This window comes from Haliaeetus albicilla, chromosome 8, assembly GCF_947461875.1.
Source record: "Haliaeetus albicilla chromosome 8, bHalAlb1.1, whole genome shotgun sequence".
NCBI classification, from domain to species: Eukaryota; Metazoa; Chordata; class Aves; order Accipitriformes; family Accipitridae; genus Haliaeetus; species Haliaeetus albicilla.
The window spans coordinates 36,972,579-36,987,517 of record NC_091490.1 but is presented as its reverse complement, the minus strand read 5'-3'; the positions used below and the strand labels follow the sequence as shown (position 1 = coordinate 36,987,517).

General features: G+C 40.2%; 1 protein-coding gene across 5 annotated transcripts in view; it reads right to left on the bottom strand.

The window, feature by feature from the left end:
• The window catches only part of DNM3 (dynamin 3), a 190,947-nt gene that overhangs the window by 44,563 nt on the left and 131,445 nt on the right, over window positions 1-14,939 (bottom strand). For all 5 annotated transcript variants that reach the window (XM_069789847.1, XM_069789846.1, XM_069789848.1 and 2 more), the window contains one exon: window positions 12,439-12,550. In XM_069789847.1, the coding sequence (XP_069645948.1) occupies window positions 12,439-12,550 (112 nt within the window). The remainder of the gene's footprint in view (window positions 1-12,438; window positions 12,551-14,939) is intronic.

Below are 14,939 nucleotides of genomic sequence, written 5' to 3'. Positions count from 1 at the left end.
CACACACACTCTCACTCTGTCTTGGGTAAAATCCTTTGAAACAAAAGGATGGAGAACTTCATATGCATGCTTAACATCTAGGCTAGTTCACAAGGATTACTGATTTTAAATCACTTAACAACTGACCCAACAAAAACACTTGAGCAAATTTCCAATCATACTTTAAGCTGAGATGCTTCCACCAGGTAAGGATGGACACTTAAATGAACTAGTGTCAAATTTCAGAGATGAATTGAAGACAGTCTGGTAAAGAAGCAGAACAGAAGGATTAATCACCACTTGTTCTTAAAAGACAGGCAGAAAGAAATCCCTGCATACGCAAAAGATGTTGAGAAGGGGTATTTTTAAAGAATGAAAGATGAAGACATCTTGCCAAACCTGCTCCAAACCACTTATAATACTGCTTTCTCAGGCTTGAAGAGAGAACTCCTGTGAAAGAAATCATGCTCCTTCTTTACAGAATTCGTTAGTAACAAAACAATCCTAAATCCCATGTCCTCTGCTAGTCAGACCAATGACAAACAGGTAGTTTGCCTCAAGAGCCTCTGTTTCCAGAGGCACTCAATGGCTAGTGACAAACCTTTAACAAAAACCACAGACAGGACACTGTTCTGTAATTATCCATCGATTCTAAATTCGCTCACGTCATTCTTTGACTGCAAGGAACCATGTTTTTACTCTAAGTTTGTAAAATGAGATCCTGGTCCACAACTGCAGCTTCTAGACAAATAGTATCTATTCACAGTATTAAAAACAGCTGCTGGAAAGGCATCATGCTGTGGCTTACAAAAGAAACTGTACAAATAAGATGGAACTAAATAAAAGAAATACAAAATGGGGCAAAAATCACAGCCTCAATCAGACAATGCCAGGACTGGTTCTAGGAAAGGAGAACTTTATTTTAGCAGAACACTAATCAGACTACAGAAAGCACAGAAAAAACAACAGTCCCCTAAAAACATACAACACTAAGGACAACACACCCACTCACAACGGGTGAAATTCTAACTCTCTGGAAGCTGATGCCATTGACTTCACCATACCCATTTTCCAGCCTTTCCATGACCTAGACTGGTTGCAATTAAACAATTTCTGAGCACGTCCATTCACTCATCAGGTTAAGAGGTATTTCCTGCAGAGCAGTATATAACAAAGAGCACAGGTAGAGAGTTGATTTTTTCAAACTATTAAAGACAAGTGAAGGACAACCTTCCTAAAGCAAGAGCCTCGATTTTCACCATACCAAGGGCAATACAGATGGTAAGGATTGCAGACAATGCTGTATTTTGTTCTCACTGTTAGCCTTAGTTTTAACTTTTTAATCATCAGTGAGCCCTTAACCAGAAGCCATTGCTCTGGACATAAAGAAGTCCTACAAATGAGGGTAGGAATTTACCTTTGCATAGGACATTGGTTACTTGTACCTACATACAGAGACATACACTGGCCCACATATAAATATACCAACTCTAGTTCACGTATAAACCCACAGCTCTAGACACCAACACATTTGAGGCTGCCTGCTGGTATCATTGTTCATAGAGCTAGACCATTAGCGATATCGAAGCCCTCAGCTGAGGAACAGCAAGGAACTATGCCCATAGAGCTCCTTGGTGCACAGAGCTGGCATGAGAACTTCTCATCTCTTGCGCGTTTGCAGCCATATCTTGGGCCACAGGTGATGTGAAATAGAGGTTGAGCTATTTGAGGATGCCTGACTGTACGCAGCTGCAAAAGTGCATAAAAGGGTGGCCTCTGCCATTTTTTTCACTGCCCTGACAGCAAAGCTAAGGACAATCTCGCTCACAGTGCTTCTGAGAATTTGCTATCTGAATCAGCCAGATAACCTTTAATAACTATAAATTAGATTTATGGTACAGCAGTTGTTTCCAGACCATGGTCCTGAGCAACTACAGACTACTTCTACACAGCGTCTGCAGAACACAGCTAGGGACAACTGGCCTGTGACTGGAAAGGCTTCTATTCATTATATGGAGGTTCCTGCTGCCACTAGAAAATGTCTAGGTCTGCAAATGAAGCAGAGTTTTAAACTATCAAAGTACAATTGAACGCCAAATTACATTGTGTAAGACTAATTTTTCTCATGGACTTTATCTTCCATGCTCTGGGTTAGTATCTTTAGGTGATTTCCCTAAATGCCCTTAGGTATGCTGCCACCCAGTACAGAAACCCCAACTGTTCAACAGGTCAAGATAATATTGTGCAACAAATGTGACTGGAAGGTTTGAATATCTGCTATTTAAAGGGTCTGATATGGGGCTGACACCATGTGTAACAGCTCATGGTAACTTTGCATCCACCCACCACCGAGCTTATACCTACCTAAATAATTTAACATATGTTATTTGAACTTAGTAGCACATTCAGTGACATGTAATTCTCTCTCTGAGTTACAGATAACTTGATTATAAAAGAGGAAAAGCAGAGGTTGTGTTTAAAAGAGAAAGAATGCAAAGGAAACAGAGTAAGACCACTTCTTTCTCAGCTGCAGGAACAGGGGTTTCAGGAACAAGGATATGAAAGTCACCAAAGAATTGCACTCATCAAACACCACAAAATGTCCATAGCCAGCTCTTCCTAGTGGGAAATCCCAATTCTCCAAAATCAGCGCAATCGGTAGGTCAAGTGTCACACAATACAACAAACAGAAAAGGACGGGGAAGACATCAGTTAATCAAAGGCCACAATGGATCTGGGAAACAGGTGGGACAGGACCTGAGGAGTGACCACAGAACAGGAACACATGACATCATGGAAGGAGAGTTATATGAGTGAGAATGCAGCTCCAGAATGGAGGATTTTACACCCAGAACATGGGACTTGAGTCTGACTCCGCATATGGAAAGTAATTATAAACCTATCTCCACAGAAAAAAATAGGTAGGAAAGGTTAAAGAAATCCAGGATGAACTATGTATCGGACTAGACATTGTGTATCTTAGTTTTTGTCCAAAACAGAGTCAGGGAGAACAGCATTCAGTTTCTCCTGATCATCTTGTTTTCCCTTGTAAATGAGAAAAAAGAAGTGTCTGGCCGTTCACCAGCTGCCCTCCACCCTCATGTCCAATGACTACATTTCCTGTTACACTGTAAATGCTATGGAAGGGTGAGCCTGGTGACATTTTTGGCAGGAAAAAAGTCTTTCAAATTTTTATTTACTCCCTATTACTACTTGGGAGTAGGTTTTTGTGCAGTTACTGACTTGGAAGACAAGGAAGATATTTTAGGGTCATCCCAAAGCCTTGTGGTACCTGTGAGTGTGTTCCTCCTTCTGTTCAGTCCCCATCCTGGGTGACCCCATACTGTTGCACTAAAGTGGCAATCAGACCTTCCTGACCGCAGCTATTCTGAGACCTGGAGAGACAGGGACTCCAGCTGCAGGTATCAGCCTGGAGTCCAAAGGACCTTTGCGGCAGAGGTTGGTGCAGCACAGTCCAGAAGCACCTTCCACTCCGCCAGCCAGCTCTCAGTGCTCATTGACCAGGGCTGGGAAAGCATCCTTAGAGGTTGGCCACCTTCACTGCCTTTCCCAGGGCAATTCTCACTGTATGTCCAGAATGGGGCTGACGCTCACACTCCATAATCTGAAACTTCACAACCAAAGAGTTTCCACCTTTCTGTAGAGCTTCAATGAAATCTTTCATCAGAGTGGAAGTGGTGCAAAAATTGGCTGTGCCACAAAGAATGAAGAATTTAAAAATATTTTCAACATGCAGATGCCTTGCCAAAAGCACAGTAAAGAGCCCACCATGAATACATTACAGAAATAAAAGATGTTTGCTCATTTCTAAAGTTCCTGGAGTTTGCTTAATGTCAGCAGTCCCACTTAATAGCAGAAATGTAAAACCCTGTGACAGCTATTGAACCCCCAACCCCTGATAGGCAGTTACCAGCTTCGCCAGGACTGGTTTTGAAATCGTTCAGTCCGTTAGCCTGCATCTTGTTACAGTCAGTGCAACTGATGCAATACCATGAACCTCTTTTTCCCTGTACATTTTTAACTCTCTCATGCTGGTAATTATTTTACTCGTACAAGAATATAAACCAGGGCTGCTCTGTTTCTCGGGGAACATTGGGGGGAGCAAGGTTGCATCTAGTTTTTGTTTGAACTAGTAAATATTTAGGAGAACAAGATAGTTTTTATCTGAAACATGTTTTCACATCCTTGAAACAGCTAGGCAGTAAGAAAGGGACTGAAAAACAGCCTGCCATTTCCTTTCCTCCCTGTATTTTGGACTGCTTTTGACCCAGCATGTGTGCGCATGCACGCTCACTCGCTTGGTCTACTCTTTTACACCGTGACTTCATTGTAAAATTCAATTCATCTGTTCAAAGCAATGACTGAAACACTGTCTATAAAATTATGGCATTTTTCCACTTAAAAAAAATACTTTAACATTTCTTCATTTACAAGTTATTTTTAAACCTAGTTGGCCTTAAGCCAATTTTAGTCATAACTGAAGTGGATTCTTCTTTTCCTAGAATTCAATGCCTTCCGTTTTTTAAAATATATTAGTATAAAAAAAAAAAAAAGTAAAACCAGCACAGTTTACACTTCTGTCGACACCGTTTTACCCTCTGATGTATCAGCACAGTTTGCTTTTCAACTTACTACTAGGCAACAAACCCAAACGAGTCTTTACTTTTTCTAGTTTAGGAACGTAACTTGAACACAGACTTTAGGAATCGCAGAGCAGAACCACCTACTTTCAGTTTGAATCTGGCTGGGGCACTCGTAGAGCATCACCACAGCCAGTAACTGGCTGAGTCAGAGTTTATGTCTCAGAGGTAATTGAAGACCCTTCAGAAACATGGCTGAATTTGAAAAAGAAAGCATCAGAGCCTTATTACAATGCAAAGATACATATGGCTTCTGGCACTGTATCCACAATTTACATGTCAATAGCCAAGCATGAAATAGATGAACTGAGAGAGCTGTTGTCATATATGTAGGTAGAATGAGTATCCTGACTTCACTAAGTTTCCATTTTCCAGGACTGTCTCAAGAGACAGTAGGACATCTGGTCTTCTTAATGAAGTAGCTGATCTGGAATCTGGGTTTAGTAAAACTACCCCCCCTCAAAAAAAAAAAAAAAAAAAAAAAAAAAGACTTGAATCTAAGCAATTAATATGTCACCAAGAAATATTTTAAAGAATAACATGCAAACTGACCTGGCAGTGAGAGTATTTTCCTTCTCCTTTCAAAGGGAATTCTGTTTTTCCCAAGAGAAAATTCAAACTAAATTACACTAACTGACTTTACATTCAGTGAATGTTCACATGCACAGTAGTATCTGCACTGTGACAACTCCACTAACTGAGATGTGAATATAGGATTTATAAACTTCAGATCTACATGTTTTGTATAGGGTATCAGCAAGCAGTAATGCAAAATAATTAGAAGGTAAGAACTTTGTTGTCACCTTATCCACAAAAAGTAATTTAATCGGATTTTTATTTTCCAAGTTGAATTTTCTCAAGTCTGAGCTCAGCATTAAAGTGTTTGATCCTTCAAATTAAGCAGAAATGATTGGCTAACTCAGTGCTTAAGGAAGACAAAGGAAAGGTGAATTTTCTGTATTAAAAAGTGTCACTTTGGTTTTGGGGTTTTTTTTTGTTGTTGCTGTTTTACTGCTTGGCTGCCTAGAGATTTGGAACCAAAATTCCATAAGGACAGAGCATCTATCTAATCTTTTAACCTAACAATTGTAAAGCATACTGAAGATGGACTTCTTGAGAAATGTTACAGGTTTCGCTGTTGTTTTCAAACAGCAGGCTCTGGAGGGCTGTTTGGGGGGGATTTTTTTTTTTTATTTTTAAATGAGGGTGATGAAGATGCACAGGGGAGGAAGCAAATTCACAATGGTGGATTAAGACACTCAGAAGCATTCGGCTCCTCTGTCTTCAGTACCTGGACTGAAGCTACAATGCTCTGCGCAACTCTGCGCAATGCCCCACTCTTTCTCTGCGCAAGGCTGCGGCGTGGAGTTCAGTTTTAATATTAGTAAAATGTGGCTTGCCAACATGTGCTTGCTGAATGAGGTAGGTCTCCATTACCTCATTCTACACGACCCTTTTACAGATTTTATCCAACAAAGCTTTTGAAGATATATTTATCTTTAACCATGTGAGAAATCTCACTTACGTTAATGATTGTGCAACAATAAAAAGTGAAAATAAAAATGATTAGTAGCCCTCTGATGATTATAAACCCTCTTCACTTCCCTTCCCCCCCTTTTTCTTAGGAACTCATTACTCCAATGTTTATTTTTACTTTTGTAAATCTAAGAGTGCAAAGCTGAAGGCAGAGGTATAAAAGCAGCCACAATTTGAATGGGTGGGTGGGTATGGGATCTTTACATATGTACATACGACATGATCCATGGTATGAATGCCACACTGGGCACCACTAGCAGGAGGGTTACAGCTCTGCTAGCTACCCAGTAATTCTGTACCAGGACAGTAAGGAGGGATTATGCAGCTTTGCAGCATAAAGCTGCATAAGAAGCTTTGAGAAACCATCATCATCCTCAATTTGCTGTTCTCCTCTCCCCCCGACCCCTTCTCAAAAACTCTCGTCACCTCTCAGGTTTACCCATTTCATTTTCCATGCCACTAGGTCCAGTAATCTCAAGGTGTTTGTGGGGTTTGAGCCCCTGCAGGCAGCTGCACGTTAATTCTATCTGTGTAATTGGGATAACGCAATCTCCAGAATCCAGCATGAATGACCGGTGTGAAAGAGAGGGGAGGGACACAGATGAAGATACAAGAATCCTTACAAGGAACTGGGTCCAAAAGAAAGACCAGGATGATGGTTTTCTGGATATTTCTTTTTGAGTTACCTTCTGGCTGACAGCCCAGGCCAGAGCAAGAACGTTTCTGCACCTGCAGCAAGAACTGCCCTTTGCTCAGAGTGAAAGGAGAGCTAACAGCTCCACCAACCCTCACATCTCACAGGTTTCTCCTATGTGTGCTTACGGGTATCCTGCCTTATGCTAGCAACTAACGCTATGTCAGATGCTACCAGTCCTGACCTCCCTGGGGTGCCCCATAGCTCAGGTCTCTGGAGAACACAGCTGGTCCCTGCAAGTCCTGCCCAACAGATTCTGTTTCTGCCAGCCCCAAGAGCTCTTTGGTGCCCCATCTATCTCCATTTCCCTTGACAGAGCATCTACAGTCTAACCTCTCTCCTCTGGAGATCAGATCAGCATCTACTGCAGCAGCAAAGCCTTAAGTCAGCATATCATAAAGAAACATTATAAACATTACCTTGACATTTTAGTGTACACAGTTAACATTTACATTTCACACCACCTCCTATGTAAAGTCCCTCTCTCCACGCCATCAATACACCACTTCTCTTAACCCCTCCCCACCCAACATTAAGAGCCCTTTTTCTCAGGCAGGCCAACAAACCAGAAGATTTTTGGTGCTTCTGAGCCTGGCTACTGTGGAGACAGAAGTGGTCAAAAACTTGCTAAAAATACAAAAATTAAAAGCAGACAAAATTTGCCAACCTCCAGAACATTTAAAACCCACCTGGGTCTTTCCCAAATACCCCAGAAATGCTTCAAGCTCACAATGAGACTCTACAGGCAGTATTTGAGGGGCTGCTTTCAACATTTGCTATGAAGCATCTTTTGATGCTCCACATACATCTTCCTAAGGGTTAATATACCAAAACAGGAAGGGGGGGGAGGGGGGGGAAGCACAAAAGCTGTATAACTTCTTTCTGTGGTATGACATATTCTCTCTGCATCATATTCCAAAGTGTGAGATGTGCAATTTCCATTCTTAAGCTCAGTAAAAATGGCATGAAAAAGTACTAACTCTGGGAACTGCTTCATTATTAGTTTATCAGATCAACATCAGCAAAACTGTCTTTTTATGTGCTGCTTACTTTAAAAAAAAACCCCGACCACGCATATTTCAGTTCTCCCTCTCCACACCCCACACCCTTCTGCTGCTGTCCAGCTGGAACACATCAAGGGTCTAGAAGCCAAGTCAAATGTTGACCCCACCCTCCTCCATCCATTTTAAGGCACCTTCAAAGCCAGTACACTGATCTAGTTCAGCTTAGCCAACAACGCCAGCAAATCTGTTATTTAAGACTTTAGTGCTGGGTTTTTATAACTGCCCATTAATACAAGCTTTGATGTATGGTCAAAAAATCCAGCTGTAATGAGTTTCATCAGACTGTAGTAACCTTTCCTCAGAAGGTCTTTATTACTATACCTTCATAATCTTTGGTCCCAATACTGTTTTTTAGCATCATTCTTACTGAACCACCTTAAAAAACAACACTTAACACATCTCCTTCCCCAAAATTAAAACAAAGAGCCATTAATAGTTTTCTAGAAGACACTTTTGCATCCACATTTTTAAGAGGAGTTTGCTGTTAAGAGCATGCAGGCAATAGTTGCGTGAACCAAAAGAGAAACCAGTTTTCCTGACAAAACCCTTGAGATGGGATACAAAAGGATTTTGTAATAGGACAAACAACTTACTCTGTTGTTCCCCTTTGCAGGACGCAGCAAGGAGGAAAGAGGGAAAAAAAAGAAATATTAGATACATTTATTTTACGTGCATTCAGTCTAACTCGTACAGTTCTGGAAACAGCTCAAACCAAATGAGGAAGTGACTCAAAGAACATTCACTGAATCCTTTAGTTAGACAGCTTCCAGGGGAGCATAGAACATTCACAAACGATTTAAAATGTTCGGCAAAGTTGTAAATTCACACTGTTTTTCAAAATTTCCTCTCTACACAAACATTCTCATTCCACTTTTGCTTCCTTCAGGGTAAATCAGGAGCAGCTCCTGGGAAGTTGGTGGACACAAACACAAGGGAGAAGAAAATGAGGCCTGAAATGATCTAGGGATGGGACGGAAGCCAGAGGGACTTTCATGCGTTGGTAATGCTGAACTTCCAGTACGCAAAGCAACCCACTAAACATGTCTGCTTACCCTTGCATGACAGCCACTCCCTACGACATGCCAATGACTGGAAAGTTTCATGATCCAATGCTTTTTAAAAGCAAATATTGAACTTTCAGATTAGTAATAAAAATACGGAGGAGATGCCATTAGGGGAGAGGGGAAAAGGAATGGGTGGTGCTAGCAAGGTGAAGTGTGCAGAGCAAGTTACGACAAACATCTGTGCTATTATTTTTTTTTTAATTGTGAGTTTTGCCATGAGCTGGCATGAACAGAGTATATTATACAGTGGGAAGTCAGCCAAAATAAACACCAGCCTGCAGTTGAGAAATACAGTCTGGAAAGGTTAGTCACAAAGTTGTAGTCATTTTTTAAAAAAGGAGGGTTTTGGATGCATCAGTCCAGAAACCCAGCAGTAAAGTCAGCTGGTAAATGGATATCCCGTTTCAAAGTGAATTGGCCACAGTGTGATTTATATCAAGCAAGCTGACTTGCATATGGGTTGGAAAAATAAAAACACTGATTCATTGCTATCTGGGTGGCTGTCAAAGCCCACGTCCTGACAAAAGCAAACCTCCTGGGGGAAGGAGGTGACTTGGCAAACTGCAGAAGAATTCGGGGGCTCGTAGAGCAACATTGTGGGGTGATTAAAGATAGTTAACAAGAGAGTGAATATATGAATGTGAGTGTGCATCCCCATGTGCAGAGGGCAAGGGAAGGCAGGCAAAATGAATCGAGGAAATGGAGGAATGGGGTGATATCTGGCCTTTAATTTTTAATATATTAATGAGATCTGTTTAGGCAAAAAGAAAAAATACAAATCAACAACCTTGTACTTAGCTTACAGGATTAAATTAGTAATAGAGACTTCATATTAGTGGCAGTAAGTACTGAGCCCCATCACCACTGTAATCACACAATTTTAAGTAGCACTACTAAAAAAAAACAACAGAAAAATTAATATTCTTAGTTGGCAGATTTGCCCCTGGTGAGAATTCAGAACAAATCTCTTTAATTCAATGACAAATTCCTACTTTTCCTGCCACTACAGAAGGAACCCAGCTAGGGGCAACTGCATTGGGTTTTCCATCAGTGTCCTTGTACGCGAGCAGCAGAACTGTTAATGAAAGCACACAGCTTAGTTTTCAAATTCCAGGCTGCGCACACTGCTCTGGCAGTTACAGAAAGCAGGCCAGCTTCACCACTGCAATACTCCAGGTTTACAGCACTATTAATCTATTTTTCATTTCTAAGCAGCAGTTTTTCTACTTCTGGTGCCAAAGCCTTGGATACTCAAAGTTACCAGCTGTGACTCGCACATGAAAAAGAGCGAGAAGGTCAGTCTGGGAAGGGGCTAGGGTACTTCTTTGCCTTTTTAACTCTGGGATCGCAAAGCTGTGGGGAAGCACTGAAGTAAATGCAAGTTCCTGCCATTTCCTGGCAGTCTCTCTTACATAAAAACAAGGTCTCTAAATCTTCGAAGGAGAATAAAAGACTGGGGGAGTGTCTCTAAAACTATTTTATATTGTCAGAGGAAGGTGTGAAACTGAGGAGTATGCACGGGATTTTAATGAAACGCTGCTGATTTTTATTTAAGTTCCACTGGAGCTTCTAAAGTACCCTAGGGCTCGGAGCTTTTGCTCTTCAAAATTCAAAACTTCAACAGCAGACCTGCAATCCACATTCGGACCTCTAGTCCTGTAGGAACAAAGTGCTTTGCAAGACTAGAGTAGCATCAAGCATCTTTCCTGAACAGCTTGATAGACTACTGGGTGAATTTCAAACTACAGGGGTTTGGAACAGTAATATTCACTTTTTCGTAACTTAAAGATAATTCCACCTCAAAGAAAAACTGAATTTTGACTCCCTTCTACTTGTGTCTTTCAAGGAAGTCTCTCATCCTGTGTCTAAGACTCCTTTGACAGACCAACTTTAAACAAAACCAAGAATTCTTTATAAACACATTTTGAATACAAAATATTTTTAGGGGGAAGGGAGAGACAGGAAGACAGAAGAGAAGTTTAGAAATCCAACTAGTCTGTCTTGTTTAAAGATAAAGTAACAGATATATGAATATGATAAACTTGTCACACAGCATACAAGATTAAACCAGAGGCAGCAACAGACTTTTTTGACATCATTATTAAAACCTGAGCAAGGAAAAAAAAAAAAAAAAAAGTATTTTGTTCCTAGTAATTAATTAGGTAACCTCTTGTAACTAATCCTTGTAAAATGACTTCTGATAGTCTTAGGTAGGAACTGATCTACTGGGTCGGGCAACATACTGAAGACTCACCAATTTATTTATTTGTTTATTCATTTTTAAAAGGTAAGGTCTCAGATACCTGACAGGTCTCCTGCTAAATTCATATTTGAACTATTCTTAAAAAATCATCATTAACATCATCACTGTTTATTCCTATAATAATTGGAGAATCCAGCAGTTCAAGGATTCTCTGATTTATCTACTGATGGCAGCCTTGAAACTTGGTATGAAAGACGAAGCTGAGGGTTGTTGGCATGAATAGCAGCCGGAGGAGATGCAGACAGAATTATACTGGAAGCCATGGAGGTATCCCAAGTATAAGGGAAATATGAGGAAGAGAAAGATGAAGAGACAGAAGACAGCACAAGACACTGGACTCAAGGGACCTGGCCTTCCCATGGAAAACAAGCAGGAAGAAGAACAAATTCCATCAAAATCAAAGTATCATTTCTCAGAACAGATCCTCCGCTGAAGGAATCTAGTGGACCAGCAGACTTACTGAAGAAAGGTGAACCACGCATTAGAGAAACTTTCAAAAGCTCAAGTGACAGGTATTTTTGCTATATTCTCTCTGGACACGTTTTCTCAAACCTTCACTTGATATTAAATATCAAAATAACTAAGTCCAAAAAATATGAAACGATAGTTGGGCATATTCTGTTTCCCAACTTTCTGTCTTTTCTGTTAAATTAATAGAGGCTTTTTTACTGTATCCTGTTCAATTTGCTCCACATGATGATTAGCTGAGTAAAACTGCCTTTGGAAAGGTTTAGCATGTGTTTCATACACAAAAAACATGCAGTGGATCAGTAAAATAAATATACATGATTGCCTGGAATGCTTCTGTCAGTTCTGTAATACAGAGCTTGAGGGAATAAACTCTTCAAAGCACATCTTTACCTTAGAAGACATTAATAGAAACAATGAAGCTCAGGAAACCCCAAATTGCTCAACACTTTTACTACACAGATCCAATGAAAAACATTTTGGAAGGTTTGGTTTGTGGGTTTGTTTTTTCTTAATATTGAGGTTTGACGCACAAATTAATCTTAAAATATTTAATTATGAATATTTCAAAATTACCATAGAAGAGTACAATGAAAAGGCTACCATTTCTTGAGATATTTGCAGACATTGTGTTTTCCCAGATGATACAATTGTTTTTTCTGACTCAAACAGAGCAGCTACTGGAAAACTAGTGAGCTGTTTAACTTACTGAGGATTTATCAGGATAGACACCGGCTCGTAGCAGAGATGCCTTCCAGCTATCCACCTCCTCTTGGGAGTCACAGGCTAGCTCAAGGAAACGGTAATCCTTGTAAACATTCCTAGAACAAAGAGCACCACATTGTAAAAGTAGCATTTTACTACACTGTATCACACACACAGCATTTTAAATTAAAAATCCTTTGGGATCAGAAATTACTTGGCAATTGTTTTGGACAACAGAGTTTACGGGACAGGTGCTTGTTTAATAATTACATGGAGTACTTAAAAATATCTTAGAATGCTACAGCACAGCTCTGGAAATAATAATCTGAAAGCACCGTGAAACTACTTAAAATCGATTTTCCAGCTTTTGCCGAAATGGAGCACTTTTAGGAAAAAAAGTCTGTTGTGATGCAGAGGACAAACACATAAGACAAACCAACAAAACTGTATGTCTTGTGAACATTTGCTGCTGTAACCAATAAATATCAAAACAATTAACAATGTAACTTTTCCTGTGTTAAGTCCCTTCAGTGCATTATATACCCGTTTTGGCTTTTAGACATCATCAGTAAAAGGGGAAAGAAAACAATGATAATCAGATATTTAAAAAAAAAACCAAAACAAACCTCTGATGTCTGCTGTCATAGTAAGAAAATTGGGACATGTTTAAATAACACCTCTTGCAGGTAATTCACATAATTAGATAAATATAGGGAATCACTTAATGGAAGAAAAGAGAAAGGAGGAAAAATACGTATGTAGGAAGGTGGTACTTGTAAATTCTTCACTACACAGAACAGATTTTCCCCTTACGGTTTAGCCATTAGTTTCCGAATTCAAATTCTATATACAGACCAGATCGCTGTAAATTTGTCAGCCAACAGTCTTTTTAGGAAAGGCCACAAGCTTAGCTGACAAAGGTTAGGAAACCACATTTTGCTAGATCTTAACAGTTGCACAAGAATCAATCTTCCATCGCAACCAGACTGTTGTCTTTCCTTAGCAAGCTACGGAGAAAGGGGAGTGAGGGTGGAGAAAGGGGTTGATGGAAATTACTTAACTTTCAAAGACAGCAATGACAATGGGTTCTTTGGTTTCCTTATGCAACTACAGAGGTCATTTCTCCCCCATATTTTGAGAAAATCAAATTGAATACACTACAGAACCAGGAAATAAAGCTATTATTATCACTGCCTAGACAAATTTCTTTAGCATTCAGGGACTGCTGGGATTTCACCGTCACACTGCTGGAATACAACTGACTTGATGTAATTCCCACTCGCAGAAGTGCTTCTCCCTTACTAACAGTGTCACCAGACAGGTCCTACCCCTGCTTTTTGGGGCAGTCTCAGGAAACAGATGGGTAGAAAAATTGTTATTGAACAGTAACTGTTCATGCCTGAGCATGAGGGAGCCATGACACCTAATCATTAATTTACCAGCCGTGAAACCATGATATGGCAACCAGAGTACACCCACCTCTGAATAGAGGCAAATCAGGTATTTTTAGCAGGCTTATAGATTGCATTCAAAACTGCAAAAAATAAAGGACATACTCAGATTTCCTTATGTCAGTGACGTAATTCTCACCGATTTCAATGGCTCCATCTGAGCAGCCAGGCAGGCGTGCTCAGAACCGGGCTTGCACTTCTCCTTGCAAGCATCTGGATCAGAGATGCCACTGGAGCATGCTTCAGTGCCGCTCAGGGCAGCACACCTGCGCTTCCTTCCCAAAGAAACCAGCCCGCAAAGGGACAGAGACACTAAAGAGTCAGGTCCCATAGTTTAGGCAAAGCTACTGACAGCATGAATGAGTGAAAGCTCTATGGATTTTTTTTTTATTGATTAGAAATTTAAAAGTAAACCTTTTTCTTCATTGACTCCAAATGTACTAATCCTGCCTTAAGGCAAATAATAGCCTGGACGACCTCCTCGGATGCTGTTATCTTGAACTGATGACAAAACACTTGAATTTTATTCAATTTGCAACATTGTGGAACTCCAAGTCAACATTTACTGAACAAAACAAAGAACTCAATAAAAATAGAGAGAGAAGCAAAATGAAATCGCCAGAGGAAAAAATGCTTTAATTTATTGTTAGGAGAAACTTTTACCGAGATAAGTTTTTTGGCTAAGTTAACTAAGCAGCTATAACTCTGAAGAAATAGGAAGCTGAAACGGTAAAAGGGTACTCTCAGAAAAGATGACTAAAAATAACAATAGAGCAAATAAAAGCTGTAAAACACAGTGATAGGGAAGTTCCAAAAATACTTATCTGCAAGAGCAAAACAACATGACACCAGCTTGTGAAAACATTTTTTCAGGACTGTCATGTTATATATTAAACTTTTTGGCATTTTGTGACGAGAAGGGATTTTAGCCAACCGCTTTGAACAGATGGGAGCTGGCAGTCCTGCATTCCTGTCTCCATATCAAGACTTTTCCTAGGTCTAGGGACACCTTATGGCCAAGCAGCTGATGTCTCCAGCTCTCCGAGGCCCCTCG